General features: G+C 36.0%; 1 protein-coding gene across 1 annotated transcript in view; it reads right to left on the reverse strand.

Moving 5' to 3' along the window:
* Positions 1-20,877, reverse strand: part of NT5DC1 (5'-nucleotidase domain containing 1) — a 152,193-nt gene that overhangs the window by 28,034 nt on the left and 103,282 nt on the right. Inside the window, exon 8 of the mRNA XM_048065484.2 lies at positions 17,674-17,771. Coding sequence (XP_047921441.2) covers positions 17,674-17,771 — 98 coding nt within the window. The remainder of the gene's footprint in view (positions 1-17,673; positions 17,772-20,877) is intronic.

Raw genomic sequence — 20,877 nt, forward strand, 5'->3', positions numbered from 1 at the left:
ATTGCAGAGTCACACAGAGCTTGCAGCTCTGCCAGAAAGACAAAGGATCCTTTTGGCCCTGTTCAGCTGCTAAGAGGCTCTTCTTGGGTTATCTTCCAGAAGAGTTCATTACTTTTGAAATCGTGCTAATCTAAACCAGAGTGGTTTAACCTGAGCAGTGACAAGAGACTGTTTTGGCCTATTTTGGACTGCATCTGTAAATGCAGAGCTGTGTGGCTTGCTGGGCAGAGAGCACCGTTCCTCTCAGGAAGATGTTGTGGCTGACAGCATTAGGTTGTAATAATGGCTAAGTACTATGGGAGAAGCTCAGCTTTTTGGGTAAGATGGCCAGACAAACATTCCTTGAAGTTTTCAGGAAAAGGGAAGCACTGGAGGGAAGCATAGATGAGATGAGGGCCACCAGCCAGATGCTCTGACCTAACCTGTGAATGCACACAACTGTGAATGCACACAACTTCCTTGCATCGAGCAGGCTGCCATCATGCAGCTGACTGTAACCTTCTAAGTCTCTCTAGCAACACCTACTGAAATAAGACTCACTGGAATTTGCTCTTCTGCACTGAAAATCAGCACTGCAGTGTGGTGGGGAAAAACTTCCTGCCATCATTTACCTCAAGCTCTGACACTGAAAGTAAGTAAGAAAGTAAGAAAGAAAGAAAGAAGGAAAGAAAGTTCTTTAATCCTCAGTTATGGCAAGTTATTTTTTTTTAAAATTTTGTTTTTAATATATACATCTCTTAGTATTTCAGGTATAAACCTTATTATGTAAAGTGAATAGACAATTACATTCTGAACAAGCATATCTCCATACAGCTGCTGCAAGGAGCCTTTGATTTTAATTTCCTAATTTCCCTAAATTCAAATACCATAATGATTGTGAAGTAGACAAGAGCATGCATAGTTATTGCACATACACATTTGCTCAGAATTCAGAATAGACATTTTCATTAACTCACTTTTTAAAAATGTATAGCACATGTATTAGTCATTTATGATATATTATTAAAAACTAATATGGCAAAGTTGAGTTATAGTTTATATGAGAGCTCCATTTTTTTTTCCTATTACCTAAAATCCTTACTTTATTTTTATTAATTAATTCTTTTTCAAATTCCAGCTTTTCAAATATCAGCTACCTCTGATGGGGAAAAAAATCCAGTTTTACATCAACCTTTAAAGACTAACTCAAAATTCAAAATTTCATAAGTAAAATTTGAAATAAAATAATAAAACAAACAAACAAACAAACAAACAAACCCCTCCCTTCTTCCTAATCTTTAAGAAGGCAAAACCATTTTCTTAATCTGTTCAGAAATGTTAGAAGACATCTGCAGGGCTTGTTCATATAAGTTACCTTGTAGAAAGGATTAACTAGACAATGCACTTTTTCAATTCTTATCCACTATCTAGATTATTTGATGTTGAAGTTGTGAAGCTATATATATATATCCATTTATACATATATATACATATATATCCATATATGTTTACACATAAATACATGTAAAAAAGTGGAGCACATGGGTTGCATGCCATCACCCTCCTTAGCATGAAAAGTTGTAAGGAAGAGCAGCAGTGTCAGTCCTGGGTCTGTATAGTTTATTCCAGCACAGAATATAAATCATCTATGTAAGCTGGGAAACACAGAAGGAGGTATATAACTGAGACATAGAAAGTGAAGACAAATTCCTCATTGCATAAGTTCTCAATGCAGGAATTTGCTATTTCCCTGTCCTAGGGACACGCTGCTTGTTCACCTAGAAAGTGTCTTAGCTGCACTTGTTTTGCTCTCCATACTTACATTTGTTGCTTACTAAATTTATAAGATTTTAGAGATTGTGTCATTTCGATGTCTAAAGTAACACGTACCTCTCCCCTTTAGGGGAGAAGGAATGAGAGGGAACAAATAATTGCCTACATTTAAAGCAGTGAAACAGAATGGAGATGAACACGGAAGTGAATAGGAGGCAGCTTTGCAGAGGGAAATAACAGTGTTATGCATTGCACAAGTTCTGCAACATGTATCTCAGCAGAAAGAGTAAGTCTCTGTCTTCTCCATTAGGAGATACAGTATAACTCCTGAGAATGAAGATTATTATGCTCTTCTCTAACACTTCAAATTTGACTTAGCATCATGTTCTAATACATGTTTTTGTGACAATTGTATTACTTAAATCAACTTATCTTTTTCTGCTGAACTGCTTATCTAGAAGTCATAAACTATGGAAAAAGCAAAATGATGTATCTTTGAATATACATTTTATTAAAATATTTCCTAAAATTTATTTCAACTACCACATGCATTTTGTACTAGAAAAGAAACAGCAAAACCTTCCATTTAATTTGGGGAATAAAAAGTATCCACACAGCCTTCTGGCTGTTAGTGTCCGTCCAAGCATACAATAGCTGCAGATAGTGGTTATTAAAACCTGGCTCAGCCCGTCCCCTGACTCAGCTGTTAGAAGAGAACAACCCCACCCAAGCCCAGGACAGCTGCCTTTGCCCAGTGCTGCTGGAGAGGTCAGGGCGGGTGGCGAGCGCCTTCCTGCAGTGCAGGCCTGGGAGCCTGGGCTGGGCACCTCCTAATGCTGGGCAGGGGCTGAGGGCCCAGCTGTGCTTTGCCTGCTTCACTGGCAGTGACAGGAAGATGTGGAACTGGTTTGCAAATAATTCCTGTCCATCCCTCTTATTAAAGCTTTTTTTCCTTGAGAAGGGAAGAAGAGAAGAGAAGAGAAGAGAAGAGAAGAGAAGAGAAGAGAAGAGAAGAGAAGAGAAGAGAAGAGAAGAGAAGAGAAGAGAAGAGAAGAGAAGAGAAGAGAAGAGAAGAGAAGAGAAGAGAAGAGAAGAGAAGAAAGAGAAAAGAAAAGAAAAGAAAAGAAAAGAAAAGAAAAGAAAAGAAAAGAAAAGAAAAGAAAAGAAAAGAAAAGAAAAGAAAAGAAAAGAAAAGAAAAGAAAAGAAAAGAAAAGAAAAGAAAAGAAAAGAAAAGAAAAGAAAAGAAAAGAAAAGAAAAGAAAAGAAAAGAAAAGAAAAGAAAAGAAAAGAAAAGAAAAGAAAAGAAAAGAAAAGAAAAGAAAAGAAAAAAAGAAAAAACAACATAAAAATTGCTTGACTTGCTGTCTCAGGGCTTCACAGGCATCCTGCTATTTAGAATTTATGAACTACGCACATTCCCAAAATTTCTAAACAAAACTGGATGTCTTAGATTTTTTTTTTTTTTAATTGAAGCAAACCCTACCATCTGTGGCTGCTGAGAGTGGGGTTCTGGCTCCTGTTGATCCTTGACTTCCTAGTACATTGTACAAGAGAAGCAGTACATTACATTAGATTACACTTCAAAACCACACCAATATTAAAACTATTTGAATATAGCTGTGTCAGTGACACGATTACACTGGCATTTGATTCACATATAGATACTAAATTGTGAACATTTTTGTTATTAACAATACTTAGCACTTCAAGTAATAATTAAAAATATGTATAATTTGGAATATAATGGCACTAAATAGTCAAGGCCTGTTTTAGTAAATATGGAAACTGCCACTGATAGTTTAAAATTATAAATATGACAGGATGCCAAACATACCAGAAAAGAACAAATCATCAAAACAAACACAGTGGGTGGTCTTGTTCAATAGTAAATAGAGGTTTTTTTTTTTTGATACATTTTTTGCCCTACAGTTTGGTTCTCTTTGATTACAAAAAAGTTCAAGGAGTATTAAAAGATTGTTCAGGACCTAACATCGATTTTAGCTTCAGAGAGTCTTGCTGTGGAGACGTACCTTTGATTCATCATCAGTGAATCCCAATGGTGATTTTGCAATCTTAAGGATTAAGGTCCTCTTAAGGAGGACCCTTAGATCCTTTTAATATATTCTATACTGTATTTGACATTATTATTATTCCTTCTGGAGAAAAAAAAAAAAAGCCCCTTTAAAAATTTGGTTTTGTGCAGTGCACTCTTGTCGTGAGAAATACACACATTAGGGTCCATCACAGAAAGCCTTCAGCAGTCTTTATTTCCTTATATGAAAGCATTGAAGAAAAGTATTTGGAAGTTATGTGAATTGCACTGGTGAGCAATTAGGTGGCACTACGCCAAACTCCAGATACGCAGGAGAAAAAGGAGAAAGTAAAGTAGGAAACCCCTCTAGACCACTGGTGTGCTGGTGTGAAGGCCAGCAGCAGAGCAAGGCGAGCAAGCACAGCTCCTCAAGCACTTGCCTTTCAGAGAGACGTGGGGAAGCTGTGCCCTGAGGATGTCCTCTGGAAGGGTGCTCACCCCTGGGACCTTGGCGGGGAGGGAGCTGCTGGGAGAAAAACATTTTGCTGGGATCAGGGTTGGCTGCATGAGGAAAGGATGCTGCAGCAATGCTTTGGTCTGGGTTACTCTGGCTCTTGGGACAGAGGGTTCTGCCACAGATTTCATACAGGACCCTGAGTGCTTTGTATGTAAATAGGAGCTTTAAGTTCCCATACATCAGAAGCACTATGAATGTAAATATATTAACGTCCATGAAATGGTAACAATAGCCATCCAAGTAGTTTAGGAGGGGAGAGTGAGATGAAGATGAGAGAGGTGGAACTGGAGTTATACAGACTCAGGATAAAAGAACAAGTAACTGGAATATGATGTTGCTCAGACCATGAGTGCTGAGATGAGGGACAGTGAGAAAACTTCTCCTGGGGGCCAGAGAAATTAAAAAATATATCCTTCCACCTGTCTATATAAGGCATGCATGCTGACATCTCTGTTGAGACTTATGACCTCTGATAGAAGCTGAGCAGAAGGGAAGGACCAGGTATATGTGCACATGAAAGACATGGAGAGGTGATGGCAAGGTCAGTCTTGAGGTTTGGGGACAATTTCATGGCCCTGTGGACACAAGCCATTGGATGGATTCACAGGACGGGCAAAGAAGTTGGCAAGATTAGAACAACTGGCAGAGATTTCAGATGCTTATTCAGGCCTGCTCCAGGGCTAGATGTGTATCTGAGGTGTCAGGGAACAACACAGTGAACAACAAGAAACTCTGTTCCTAAAAACTATTAAATCTGTTGAGTTATAGTGTAACTTTTTACTTAATAAACTAATTGAAAAACATTAGGAAATTAATGTTCTAAGAAAGTGGTAAAACTTTTATGTGTCAAACAGTCACTGTAAATCTCAGAACAACATAACCGGGCTGGAGATGGTGAGGAAGAAAGGAAACTATTACTTTCTGGGAAAGAAAACTTAAGCTTTGATGGGAAGATTGACATGAAAGATTTGTAGTATTGGTTTTTTGAAGAAGTGAAAGAAAATGATCCCCAAGACATTTCCTATAATTCTGCAGTTCCTTATCTATGCACTTTGTGTGGTTTGCAAAACCACTCAGTGTCTAAGTGAACATGCAATTTACCTTGTTTCTCAGAATCAAGAGCATTAAGCCAGATCTCCATATGTAGGAATTTCACAGATAAAATCTCTTGCTACTATTATTCCAGAAAAAATAATCATCTTGGAATGCTCAGCATTAGTCTGGCAGTATCTCAGACACCTGGGATCTGTGGACAGCAACAATATATAAATTCATTTTGCAGCAGATAAGAATCAGTTCAGAATGAATGTGTTTACTGATGAAGAGAAAAAGTCCTGTGGTTGCTAACTCTACCTAGAAAAACATGCAACATACATATTTAAGTTTAAAACATCTGGAGTCCTACGTGAACAATAAAGAAGACTGAAGAACAAAGAGAGCAAAGAAGAATATGGTACATCACTTTTACCTTTTCCTGAGCTTTCAGTTTGTATGAGATAATTCCCTTTTGAACATCAGCTGCAGAGGGCTTGCTACTGACCAATACAATGTCCCGTGATTGACTGTCAGCCAAGAAACGTCCAGGCTTTGTGTTCTCTGATGTTTTATTTGCCCTGTACTGGGTGGGAGAGGCAGAGCTGCTGCAGAGCTAGTTAGTTCTCTACCCACCTAAGATGTCCCCTGTGCACAGTAAGTCCACACCTGTTATTTATTGCAGCTCTCCTATGCCACTTACCACTTTGCAACTCTCCCAAGTGCTCCATAAACATTAAGTAAGCCTCAGGATTTAGAAACTGGGAAACCAAGGCAGGGGTTCAGTGTCAAAGCACACCACATCTCCGTGCAGGCTTTCCTCACGATTCCCCTTAGTGTTCTCAGCTCTTTTCCAGGTCTTCCTAACCAGCTCCTTTCACTATTTGCTTCCAATAGCAGATCTGATGCCTGCAGTACAGAAAGCAACATGTGCTTTCTGTGAAAAACAATTCTACAAACTAACCTTAATAAAAGCTTGACATTTTGGGAGAACACACAAGAGAACTCTAAAGTTTCTTAATGAAAACCAGCACATACAGATTCATGGAAACTATGCTGAAAGGAAGCTTTCTGCAGTGGTTGCCAGCTCCCAATCTGACAGGAATGTACCATACACAACCCTTCATTTTTGCTCTACTACAAACTGCCTCAATCCTAATTTCCAAATTAATGAAAAATCAAATCACAATGTAACTCTTTACCAGGCGCTTTGTCTAAGATGAAAATAATTACACAGAGAACAAAAATAAAGAAAAAACACAACTTTCCTCACTTATTGTTTACACATATATAATCTATGGCAAAGGATATTTTTTCCCTGCAAAGTTGTATTGGTAAATCTACCAATGATGTAGAATTTTTTTTTTCTTCCAAAAAATTCATTGTGGAATTTGACAGTGGTTTAAGGACTATTATGTGAAGTTCAAGCAGCTAAATGTGCACCAACCAAATTCACACAGCTTTGCACTGAGTCTTAGTACATTAGTAAATTTTACAAACCTGTACTGATCCATCCTGCAAGCAGCCAGACCTTAGCTGTAGGCATGGAAGTAGACCAGCACAGATCACAGCTTCCTACTCAGGAGGTAGCCTGGTTCAATTCAGCTGCTAAAATACTGATGCCTGGTGACATTTGAGATGTCTTATGGTGTCCCAGCACCTTAGTCCAGTTGCATGCTGAGAGGCCATGGGTCTTCCAGATCTCCTGTGCAAGACTTGCGTTTGTGTTCCCTGGGGCTCTTAATTAGCCCTGAGGGCTTATGCTCAGGCAACAAGTGCACCATGGCTGTCATTCAGCTCCAGATGCAGAAACATCAATGGGCCTATGATAGGAAGCAGAGCCACTCCAGATTGCACTATGAAGCCAATGGGACCAATGTATCCTATAGAGTAGAGCACAGGCACTTCCTTTTGGGCCATTGTACAGCTCTCCACTGACCGTGTTGGCTAGCTCTTCATTGCCTATAATGATAGTAAGCTGAGTAATTTCAAAAAATGATAGCTAGCTAGGGTAGTTTCCATATACAATGGTTTCTATAACCATTCCTGGTACTTATTTATTGCTCTTTTTTTTTATATTATTTATTTATTTATTTATTACCCGAAATAGACCTCTGCGATTTTTGACCTAGGAAATCACCCTTACAAAATAGTTGTCTATCAATTTTTTGCTTAAGGGAGAGGCTTGCAACTAAATGGCAAGAATTTGTTTCTGAATACTATCTGGCAAGAAGAGAAGCCTACTAAGACAACAATGGAGTAACATCTTATTTGTAAACAGAAGTTGAGTCTGATAATCATCTGTATGAGTTAATAAGCTTTCCACTGGGACCTTTTCCATTTCATGGACGAAATAAAATGTATTTGTATAACCATCTTATACTGAAAATGCAGGAAACAGATCAAAAGGAAATATATGTTCTCTTAATCCCAAAATAGCAGTTGACTTGCACATATTTTGTTTCCCTAATGTTCCTTTCAGTCCTATCAGATCTCCAACTTAGTTCTGACTTCACTCCCCAGTCCTGGACAGATGCTCTTATGTGTGCTTAGAAAAAGAATGAAGATGAAAGTAAATATTTTGTATAACCAGAAGGAATATTTGAAAAAAAAAGAAAAAGTTATATTCTAGAGTTTCTATTCTGAGTATCGAAATATGTACATAAATAATTGTTATATATTCTTCAGGTATTATATTATCCTTGCCTGAGCTCCCATGTGTCTGATGTAAATGTGCCACAAGCCAACGGATCATTAATACTACATCTTAATATTCTCTTCAGTGAATCAAATTAAGCAAGTTTACGTCTCCCTCAGATGTAATCACTTAGTCAGCCCTTTCAAACTTTCAGTATTTTTATGCAAGTGTAACAATGAGAACTGAAGTTATCATTTCAGAAATGATCCTACTAATTCTGCAAAAAGAGTTCCTTCTGCAAGCCCTGCTCATGTATGGAAGATACTCATTTGCTTTTTTTTTTTTTTTCTTCCAAATAGTATTGGGTCTTCACATTCCTTAAGAAAACTTCAATAAATGCCAAATCTTTTTCAGCATCACACTTTATGTTAGAGTATTATCACACTATAAATGTGATCTGTATTGAGTGCTGACTACTTTGCTTCTATATCTTGCTTTTGGCTATGTTTTCTCAGAGACTATGGAAGAAAAGATCATCTCCCCTTAATAATATTTTCATGTGTTGGAGGATAATTCCCTTAAGCCACAGAAGTCTGTATGCTGAACACAGTTTTGTTTGAAATATGAACTGGTCATTTAGGTATTTTGGCTTTGGTTTTAAAAATACAGGCTAGGATATGACAATTCAAGTTCTGTGGGAATTCACTACATAGAGAGGATAGGGCTGATAGGCCTTAGGCTGTCTTATTGCTGTAAAAAAAACCATGAAATTTTGGATGAATTGGGTTTCCTAAGCATGGCAGCTTTCATGACTTATTTTCCCAATACTGCTGGTGCAATCCAGATCAAACTCTAGTTCCATTCTCTGCTAATATCCTGAAATAAACAAAAACAGAAAGTGACTTCAAAATTATGACTAAGAATTTTCTATCAATCCTGACTTCTAATGACCTCCTTACCACATGGTATATGTGTTGAAATATTTCAATATAACTACTGTTATTAACTGTATTTGTAGTTTGTATAACTACTGTATGTTGTTAAAACAACTGTTATTTTTAAATGGTGATGTATAGCAACCACATTTAAAGCATCATCATGACTTACAGATTTTGCAATATATTTCCCAGAAATAGGTTCTTTAGTAAACTTTTTCTAACTATACAGGCTTGGAAAACTTAAAATAAACTCAAAATTCACCAGATCAGCAAGGTTTGACATACTTGTCTATGAAGAAAGTTTCTTCCATTAAAATTAAACATAAGCATGTTCTGATAACCAATAACCAATTTTAAGAAATCATTGGTATAGAACTGTCTTCTAACACAAAGACCTGTTCTAGCCTACTGCTTTTGATAACTTGAAATAATTACTGAATAATTATTGTATTATTTGAAAAATGTCAGTGTAGACCACATCAAGTTAGTAGGTCCAACTCCTTAAACTTATAAAGGATATATCACTGAACCACAAAAAGTAAATCCAGAAGAATTAATTGCAATTCTGTTATCTTAACTTCCCCATTATGAATCTTTGGAAAGAGCTAAAAGGATTTTCACAGTCAAGACTCTCATTGAGTCCTTATGCAAACATAGTTTACAATTCTTCATTGCTTCTGGATTAGGACATTAGAGATCTTAGTTAAATATGCAGATCTGCCAGAGATAAGATTATGGGTAAGTCATTCAATCTTTTTGTTTCAGTTTCTTGGCTCTAATAGAAAAGCTAGTATTTTTAGTTTTCTGACAATTGTTTCTCTCTTTTGCCCATGAGCTTCTTGAAGACAGAGAGTGACTCTTATCATGTGCTTGCACAACACCTTAAACAACAGGGTTTTGAGTTTTATCCAAGCCTTAAATACAATGTAATACAATCAATAACTAGGGTTTTGCAATAGTGTTAGTTAGTTACTGCAGCTCCTTTTGAAAATGAAATGCTCGTTCCATAGACAAAGAATTCTGTTTTGGACTACTTGGCAATTATGCTAAACATGTTTTCCAGTTTTAACAAAAGGAATATTGTTTATATGCAGCTTCTGAAAGCTTTAGCTTTCTTTGAAATAGCTTTCTATAATATTTTTATCAGTCTAGTGCGAAACACAGTATTTAATATCAAAGGTAATCAGCTGAAGCAACCCCTGCTGTCTTTACACAGAAGCATTTTGCAGTTTTCAGTGTTTTGATTTTTGGATGAATAACTTCTTATTTCTTTTATCCTCAGTGGTACTTTGAACACTATGCAAACATATAAAGAACTTGGCTTGAGACATTTACTTCAATTTTTTTCTTTTAAATAAGGATAGGCATTGGGGAATGTATCTACGGTTCAGCTTTCATCTTCAAAAACAAACAGATGCCTATTTCAAAGACTATTTAATTTTTTATTTTTAAATAAAAAAGGAGTTGTTTGTGAACAATAGTGGATATAATGGGGCCTAGTTTCATCTGAAGTTGTGTTCTTGCAGTTGGATTTGCTGAATGTCAATAGGGTTCAGTGTCTCATGGATGCTTTTCCAGTAGCTAGGTCATCTGTAGCCAGACTCTCCTGTGTTGATACTTAGCTATCTGATGAGGAATCAGTTTACACCGTACCCTTTCCTTGATCTGGGACAGACAGACCATACACCCTCTCTAGTCTGTAGAATCTGTAATATTTCTGAGAATACTAAGCCATACTCAAATGTGGCTGAAACTGTGTTGCTGGTAGAGGCCTGCAGTTGGGGACAGGAAGAAATTCCTATGGATACATGTCATGTGATTGCCTAAGCCTCAATATTTTTGGAAAACAGACTAATGTTGAAGAAATAGCTTCGTAGATCTTCTGGCTAATATAGTTGAGGCATCAACCAAAGGAGCTCAAGAGACAGCATCCAGCCCACTTTCCAACAGCTGGCTCAGCTGATAGCCATGTACCTCCCATGCCAGTTAGGGGGCCAGCCCCTGAAATCCCAGCACTTGGCCCATACTCCCAGTTTACTGTAAACTGTGCTGTCCTTGTAGAAACAGAAACTGAACTTGGCCACAAAACCTCCAGCTTAAGATCGGTGAGTATATATAAATGGCACAATGAGAATCTGTTCTCCCACCACTTCTGAAGCAAATACCAGAAAAGCCCATTCCAAGAAACAAACAAAACAAAACCTCTCCTTCCCCTTAGCAGAAAGAAATGACCTCTCTGTTCAGATTACCAAAAAGGAGGTATGGTCATTGAGAATTTGGCTTACTTGTTCTTTGGCTACCATGCAATCTGACTACTACAGGGTGGCAACTTACAGAAATTACACCAGTTTAACAACATCATTGTAAAAGTGGATACATATACAAATACAAACTGCAGACTTGCCCCTCACATCATTTAATAACAGGGCTATAATGATAGGAGTCGTTAGGAGTTGGACTCAGTGATCCTTGTGGGTCCCTTCCAATACAGGATATTCTATGGTTATATGATAAACTTCCAGTTAGTAATAAAAATTTGCTTCCTCAATTTCTAATTCGATGTCTCTGCAATGGAACCAAAATGTTCTGAACACGTGTTTTTATGAGGCAATGACCATCAAATGGGGTAGACAAGGACTTTGAAAGCTATCAGAACAAAGCTTTATGTCAAGGAAGAAAGCTGGTTTTGCTACCAGCTGTTAAAAATGAATTGTGTCTGTCCATGATTTTATCATGACTCTACTTCCCAAAAGGAGGCATGTATGCACTTGCCCAACTTTATTTTGCTTTTTTTTGCATCTGTTTGTGATACTTTCACAGAGACCACAGTACTGAATATGTACGAAGCAAAATCCAGACTGTTATTGTCAGCTAAGACTATGTTTAGCAAACATGAAATAAAATTTAACTGTTAGAGAAGAGGTCCTTTGCTACAGCCTCCTGTTTTACCAATCATATGGCTTAAATACAAACATGTTGATGATACAATAGGAAACGATCAGCTCTCTATTCTCAAATTATTCCCAAACTGTTGATTTCAAACTATATATAGGTACTACCTAGCAAACTTTATGAAGATTAGTTGATAAATCATTAGGTAACAAACAATGTCCTTTTCAATGTTTGTCTGTAACATAACAATCCTTATATATCCCAGTGAGATACAGAACCTGTTACTGGTATTACAGAATAAGGACAGCCTTGATCTTAACTTCCTGATGTTATGAGGTAAAAAAAGATCTAGTTTTGAAAACTAGAGTATAAACATATGTCATTTATTAGTTATAAATTTCCTTCTCCTTTTCTAAATATCCAGAAAATGCATGAGAAACAGTGGCAATACGCTACATAGAACTGCTAAACAAGATCTCCATGAAAAGCATTGCATTGCTTTCACGGACTATATGGCACTGGGGGATGTTTTAACAATATGAAGGCACTCATTTTAGAAGTCATATGGAAAACATTTATGGACTTTATTCCTTCTGATTAATGCAGCCCACAGCCAGTACAGCCTTCATACACCATTCTGTCACAAGCTCTCAGCAAATGCGCATTATTATGTAGCCTCACGTTATACAGTATTTCCAGGCAGGCTGATACGAAGAGGCAACATGTCAAAAAAAAATAAAAAAATATGGCAGCAAGCACAGCTGCATTAAATAAAGGAAAACCAGGAGTCAACAAGGGAGTGGTTTACACAACTCTCCTCTGCTGATGGTGGTGTTATTTTGTTTGTATCTTCTGAGAAGCAGGAAAAGTGGCCCTTTGTGGACTTCCCTGCAGAAGGCTTCCCAAGCCTTCAGGGCCTTTGGGTTGGAAGCAACCACATCTCCTGGTGTGGCTGATTTTGTGCTTCTAAGATTGGTGAAGAGAGATGATTAGAACAATTAATATGGCCAGAAAGAATAGGTAAGCTTTATGGAGTTTTAACCTCTAAGGCTAAAGGTAAAAGGAAATTAAAAATAGATATATATTTTTGTTTTCAAAGAAGCCTTTGTTGTAGAGGTAGCAACTGAGACACTTATTACATAGGAATTATAACAACTGAGCTATACTGTATACTCATTTCAAAGTGATTTCATTGAAAATGTCATAATTTTCTGGAGATGGCATATATGTTCTTTAAATAAGTGAATGATGCAAGACTAAAAGGTATATTCTCTTTTAACAGTGGAATGCATCTATTTCAAAATTTCCACCTTTTTTATATATATATTAAAGTTTTGCTAAGGGTATTTAAAAATATTTACTGGGAAGTACTTTGGTACTCTTCTGCCTGTGAAGACAGAAGTTTCAAATAAAAAGAACAACCCAGAAAGTAGTTATATGTCTTACACATTCAATATCCAGGGAATGAAGCCAATCCCTTCCAGATCCCACTCCTTGGGCCTAAAAGGCCTTAAAATATAAATGCATAAAAATAGCTATATAAGCACAGCCTCAATTCTCCACCCACTTCTGTATCCCATCTTTGGCAGTAATCAAGTCCAGATGTCACAGAAGAAAACTTAAAATGCAGACATGGGATCACCTCTTTCTTATGAAGTCTTGCAGACCCTAATAATCAAAGACTGTCTTCACACTACAAGTACGTCATTTTATATCCTGTCCCCTCATTTTCTTTTCTAATTGATCTTTTCAGATCATAGCATACCACTGTAGTAGACTTTAAAAGGATTGAAAAGAATCACTGAGGGAGGAAAAAAGCTTAAGTAGTGAGTTGTTAAAATGGCAGTTACAAGAGAATTGGAAAAAAACTGGAGGACTGAAAGACTTTCCTGAATTTGAGACTACATCATATAGGAGAGGCACCACAAGCAGGACAGGAATTTGAGTGCAGAAATAAGGCAGCCAGCCTAGAAGTGTAACTGAAAGTGGGCTTTGAAAACATGAGACCCTCTGCAGGAGAAGGAAAGTGGGTTTGCTTCTCTGGGCATTGGACAAAGTCACAGAGCCTCAGAAAAATTGCATCCACTACCACTCCACACATAGGATCTTTGGCTCAAGCAAAGAAGATGCATATATGTGCACACATATATGAACATATATCAGCACATAAACTCTTAAATATGCATTGTAAATTTAGACACTGAGCACATAACAATCTACAATGCAATTTTAATTTATCAGAAAAATAGATCAAAGTAGACAGCAACTGTTCCTGAGCTGGAAATGAAAGATGTGAAAGTTTTATTTAGTACCAAGAGAGAATACACTGTACCTACAGACTTAAAGGACTCAAGGAAATTAGGGCTATCTTTAGCATTTCTATTTTAACTCTGCATTCCAAAAAATATATTTGGCAATGATCAGAACTAGTACTCTCAACATGGGATTTACACAAACATTGTCAACCAGATCCTTAAATCTAATAGCTTGAAATGTTATTAGCATTTTCAAGATTCATTTAAATAATTCCCCTCTGTAAAAGAAAATGTAACCTTATGAATAACAAGTGCCTGAGATAAATTATGGAGTATTTGTATTATGGCAGTAGAGATTTTTGTTTAGCACTGTTCTCATAAAATATGTGCTTTGCTACATAAGCTACACCTAACTATAAAAACGGTTTTACCAGGTAAAAATAAATGTAGCTATTCTACAAGATAGAAAGATACACTGTTCTTCCATTTAACAGTATGGCACTTTGAAAGATAACTGTGTAAAATAAATAATTAAATATTGTGCTTTTCAATGTCTCAGTTTAATAAAAAGCAGTCACAAGATTCTTTTATGAATTCAAACTGTGTTTTGGTTTCTTTAAATGATGCATGCTTTGAAACTCAAATAAAGTAGTGATGCATTTTTAATTGTACAATTAAAAAAATTTTTCGTTGTTCTAAATGGGTTAGTTTTAAAACTACTTGCCAATTGAAAAAAAAACATTTCTGCACAACAGTTATCTGATCTCTCACTTTTAGAAAATGACTTCTTTGTCATGTTGTCCTGTTTCAAATGTTTACTGAACACAGTCACCTTTTTGAAATTATGCACTGAAAAGAATTTATCCTTCTCTTCAGTAAACTTCAAAGACTTTCTCTTAGTAAATCTGCAGCAAAAATCCTTTTATGTGTTAATAAAATTCAGCTCCATCTCACAATACAGCACCTGAGGTGTTTGAAATTAAGAACACATTCCATATTTTTTGCCTTAAATACATTTTAAACACATTTCCCTTGGAATATAAGGGCAAACCTAGCTAGGTGTATTGTTAGGAATTTGTTCTAACTCAGATGCACTGATGGATGGAAGAACACAGCTGAAACTTAGCCCTAGAGAAATGAATAGGATTGATAAGCAGTTCAGCCACTGAAGTTATTTCACTTGATTTTCCACAACAAACTTATCCACAGAACAAACTTTATTTCACTTACTGAAGGTTTTTTTTGTCCTAATTTCCTAAAGACGTTTTACCCTTTGTGGTTTAAGAAAATATGTCCACCTATATTTTTTTTTTCCTGTTTCAAAGAAAAAATGGGTTAGTTTTGTTTCCCTTCCTGTAAATTACGTCCGATGATCTAAGAAAAGAGAGGGTCCGAAGCACAATGGCTATTTTCTTTAAGCCACAGTGGCAAAAGAAAGAAGCTAGCTGAAATTTGGAATTTTCAGTAGTTCTGATATGAAGCAACACATCAGAAATTCTGGAAACTGGAAATCCAGCTCAAAAAAAAAAATATATCAGAAACTCCCCCATGCACTATTTTAGAAATGAATTGTGTTTCTTGGCATCTGTTGCAACTGTGTGAAGTTATCAATGCCTGTCCTGAAGCTGTAGGTTTGTTGCAAAGAACACAGAGGGAGAGCAACAAAAGATACATTATAAAAACATATTATTATCTTGGTAATTTTCTCATATGGTTATTCCTATTTTGGTGGTTAAAACTTCACATACTCTTAAATAAGCTCTTCACTATTTCAAACTGTGTCTCCAAAAGCCTGTCCTATATGCATAATTCTTTGCTTTGAATGTTCAGGTTGGTCTTTCAGAAGGAACCATTTACTATCCACCGGGTACAAGTTTATTAAAAAGATGCCCACTAACAAATTAATAGTAATTATTTATATGATAGTTGTCTTGGATATGTTTAGATATCTATCACTTATCTTTTTATATAGTCAGGTCTCCAGAACTGAAGCTGCACTTTATTTTGCAGTAATTTTGCAAAATACACACTGAGTGACCAACCCTCACTTGAGCCTCTTTGCAATGTTAAAATACAAAGTGAATGAAAACAAGCAAGTTAGTAAGAGGTCTCTAGGGAATGCCGTTCCTGTTTGAATGCATAAGAAAGAAACAGCTTCATGAAAATTGGTACTTATAATCTAATAACGTGATGAAGCTAATTCTATACAATATTTCTTAATGGAGACTTTTTCCTCTCTTCTAACTATGTTTGCATAGAAAACTTTTTGCCTGTCTATTAAATTTACTGAAACTGGCCAACAGGTTCAAAAGTTGCTAGCTGGATTACTGACAGAGAGACACAGCAGGATCTCCTTAGGAAATGAGGCTAATAAGATTGTTTAAAAATATCTAAAGTGGGTTATGCCTTATTTTCAGTTTGCATTCTATGAAATTAAATAAAACGTTTACAGAACCGACCGTTTTTCACACTTTATGTTTTTACTTTTTATTCTCATTTCATAGGAATATTTTCAATTTCCCTCCTGAGTTTATTTATTCTGAAATCGTCAACTTGCAATTTCCTAGTTGTACTAAGACTTTAAAAATTACATTTAACATTTATCTTACTTACTTTCCTATATAAATAGATGAAACATTAAAATGCAGTTTCAATATATATTTCCACTGCTTGTTTTACTTTTACTATAAAGGTTCCACAGGCAAAATTTATTTTGGGCTGGAATAGCTGATTTTCCTGTCATAAAACGCTAAAACACAGTTCAATATATGCTGACTTATGCTATTTTGGATATAAGATTCATTTTCAGGTACCTTTTAATCATCGGGATATTTACTAAAATGTGGAAAAAATAAATGTTTTCAGCCATGTTTCTATTGTTATTTGTAGTTCAAAACATTCTGTTCTTGTAAATGTCTTTTGTTACAACCTTAATTACCTAATGGACAGCATTAGGTTCTCAAACCTGCCAAATGCTTCAGAATGTTTTAATTAAATTGAGTACAGGGGCACTTCCTTTTTGCCTACTCTGTTGTGATTTAGCCAAAATACACATTTAATACTGTCAGGTTTCCATCATAAATCATTTCCTCTAACCTTGCAATTTTATTTGTACTGATCTTTGAACTTCCTTTAAATTCTTGAAATGTTTTTGGTACGTTTTTTACCAGAACTAAACTTGATTTTCTGAGTATGATCTTGTCAGCACAATAAAGAAAATGATTCTTAAGTTTTCATTAATAATGCAATATCTGAGCCTCAATACCATTTTAAATTAGTCACAGCTCTGCCTTTTCATTGTAATTCTTAATTTCTCTGTGCTCTTCAGTCTTAAGAATACTTTTTACTACTATCTCTAGAAGAGTCTTGTGTAGAATCTGTTTGAATTTTCACTGCTTTTTCCTCTCTTCTGGCCTTGTTTGCACAGAAAATTTCTTGCCTGTCCATTAAATTTACTGAAACAAGCCAACAGGTTCAAAAGTTGCTAGCTGGATTACTGAGACACATTTTCAAAATATGTTGTCCAGGTGATTAGTCTGGTTCTGTCCTCTCACTTTTTTTTTTTTTTTTTTGATAGATGTAAGCAGATGAGAAGGGAATCATGACTGCTACTTACCAAGAGTTCGGAAAGGTCTTTGGTTTGGGGTATGGGAGAAGAAACCAGGTTTCAAAGCATTTGTGATCACAATGTCAAAATACTCTTCAAAATCGTTCCTAGAAATCAAAGGAAATTAAATTAGCTAAGATGCCACTAAATATACTTTAAGACTTAAGAAAATAACTAAAAAAAAAAAAATCAGTAAGGAATCTTCTTCTGACACTTTTTTTTTTTTTCTTCTTCAGTGTCACTACTGCTCTTCTGTACTGATGTAGTTTAAACTGAAAGGACAGCTGGACTGAGAACCCACAATACTGTACCTTCAGGATCATTAATTATTTGTAAAAAGAAGTTTCTTGGACCAGGGAGTTTTGAAATATCAGGACAAAATGTAACAGATGACATAGTTTGGTCTCAGGTGGCAGCATACGTATAGATACACAGAAGGGTGTAAATAAGGGATTTTCTTTATAAAGCATGAATATACGAAGTCAAGTGATTTACTTACAAAGGGAATTTCTTAGAAATTTATTTTTCTAAATCTGGATTTAGGGATTCCATATACTACTAAAAATCCTAATTACACCATTTCTGCCCTCTCTTTCCATTTCCAGCAGTGTCCTACAGTTTTTTTAACCACTGATTTCTGATTGTGAGAGGGAAACAGTTTTTTGAATTGAAAGGAGTTATCTGTAATGGAAAGGGCGCCTAGACTGAAAATTTCTCATCTCTCTTCTGTTGAACTCTGAACTTTTGAGACTGTAACAACCACAGCTAATTCTTGCAGGACCTGCTTGGAGCAGTGTGCTGAGCCCTAGGTGATTTTGGCCTCACCCCTCCATCTAAGAACTTTGTTTAATGGAGTATTTTCTCTGATACGGCTTCCATCTTCCATCCGTGGAGCAATACAGGCCTTCTTGTTGATTTGCCTTATTGAAATATTCTCCCAGTTGAAACTGTGAAGAATTGAAGTTTCTGGAGGCTAATCCTTACTCTGCCAGTTTGAGCAGAAAGCTCTTAAAGGCTCTACATCTCAACCCTGAGAAAAACCAAGGCCACCAGGGATCAAAGAGCATTTCTTCTGTCCTTCTGGGAAAAGGGGACTTTTTTTTTCTGCCTTTTTTCTTCTCCTTCCCTTGCTCTGGGGAGCCCGTGGGAAGTTAAAGCTCCTTTTGTCCCCTCACAGAAAAGTTCAGTGCTCATATAAAAGCTTTATCCTGGATATAGAGAGGTCAGAACAACTAAAGATACCACATACAGAAGAATATTTAATCTGCTATCTGTATCTGTTGTATAAACCCACAAAGCTTCATTGCTCATTCAGTACTCATGAGCTTTCTACCTAACCGCCTTTAATAGCAATCATATTGTTCTGAGAAGATATGTCTGCATATCTTCATATGTCAAGCAATGAAGTCTGACTTTCTATAGCTTTGTGTTCTATACTCAATTTCATGCCATCTATCCTACCATGAGATGAACTATTTCTTGAGGTGCCAGTTATTCCTATTCTAGGAAAGGTCTTCTTTATTCTAAGACCTATTCTCTTTGACCTCATTTATTACATCATCTATCTGGGAGCTATAGCAAGAAATAATAAAAATAATGCCTATCAACAGGTTTTGAAGTTACTAAAATATAAAATCAGGCAAATGTTGCCTAAAGCGTGATTATTTTTTTAATATTGGAAAATGCAAACGTTTTCAGTTTGTGACATATATTTTACTTTAGTAGAAATGTTTCTTTGCTTGGGTGACTGTATTACCTATAACATATAAAAAATGATGTATACTCTTGCAAGGAACACAGAATTCACAGATGGCAAGTCCTGGATAAATAGAAGCACTAAAATACTATCAACAGTAGAAGAAGTTTATTGGAAAAAAACTAGCTAACTGTGCCATTTTCAAATAATCTACAATTTTCCATGAGACTGAGATAACTAAAATCAAGAATGGTCTCCCTGTGAGGTTACTTACAAATTTTTATTTTATTCTCTAAATTACATTTCAGCCCTAAAATGTCTTTGTATTTCCTTCCTCCAGTGAAATTTTAGTGTTTAATTTTCTTTCTTTTTAAGATAAAGAGTACCAAACTATTTGGAGGATTCCAGAAGCAGAAAAAACAGACATAGCTTTTGTGCTTAAGTGAGAAGCATCAACAGAAGTAAGCTTTTCATTAACATATGGCACAAACAATGTTTCCACAGGTAAATTAAGGTTGAACTTTCAAAATAAGGCCAACATTTCAGAAGTACGATGAAGACTTGTGGGAACAAAAGTAGTTCTTTTTGTAAAAAAATTGAAACAGAAATTACAGTCTTTCACAAGATTTGGTTAACTTTTTCTTGATTTGTTGAAGAAAAAAATGTTTTGTGGGGAGAGATGTTATCTGTGGCCGTTTTTGAATCTTACTAAATTTCATGTGCAAAACTACTGATTTTATGAGTACATACACCTGTTTTCACATTACTATGTAACATTATTCATGACAAAATTTGTTCCAGTTACTGTTTGTGATTGGAATGGTGGCCTGTGGTTACAGTAATAGTCAAAGAGTAGGATGTATCTCACATAACTCACATAAAGCTATCTAAAAGTAGCATGCTGAATTCACTGCTAATGGTCAATACCACAGACAGAGCTAATGGGGAACAATCCACTCTCTTAGAAGGCAATTCATCCTACTTATTTCAGACATTATTTTATGATACAGAATGAATTGTTAAGGATGATGCCCAATGTTTTCTCTCCACTAACCACAGAGGGAATCAAAATCCCTAGCTTTAAAAATTCATAGCTTTTTAATGGCTAACATTGATGAAAAGGTGAAATGACACTTTGCTTATAAAATGCCTATAAGTGCCTATAAATAGACTTACCTTTAGGTGTGCCCCTGATAACACTTTAACATTCAACTAAATTGACAAATGTTTTTATTGTAGGTAAGCCGTAAAAGTCACACCACGATATTGCTACTTGCATGAATGAACTTGCACTTGCTTCAGTAGGCTTGCATACCTTATACACAGATCCCAGCAGTATATGTATGATCTGGCTGGGAAACAGTTCTTATTTTATCTCAAAACCAGATTTTCACCTACACTTCCTGTTCCTTACCAAAATGGCTTTCAGTTTAAGGACAACTTGGTCAGATGAAAGCAACTGGGATACTTTGCTCTTTAAACAGTAAGTGATACACTTAAGCAAGTAATTCCCACTG

This window comes from Anser cygnoides, chromosome 3 (genome assembly GCF_040182565.1).
Source record: "Anser cygnoides isolate HZ-2024a breed goose chromosome 3, Taihu_goose_T2T_genome, whole genome shotgun sequence".
Lineage (NCBI taxonomy): Eukaryota > Metazoa > Chordata > Aves > Anseriformes > Anatidae > Anser > Anser cygnoides.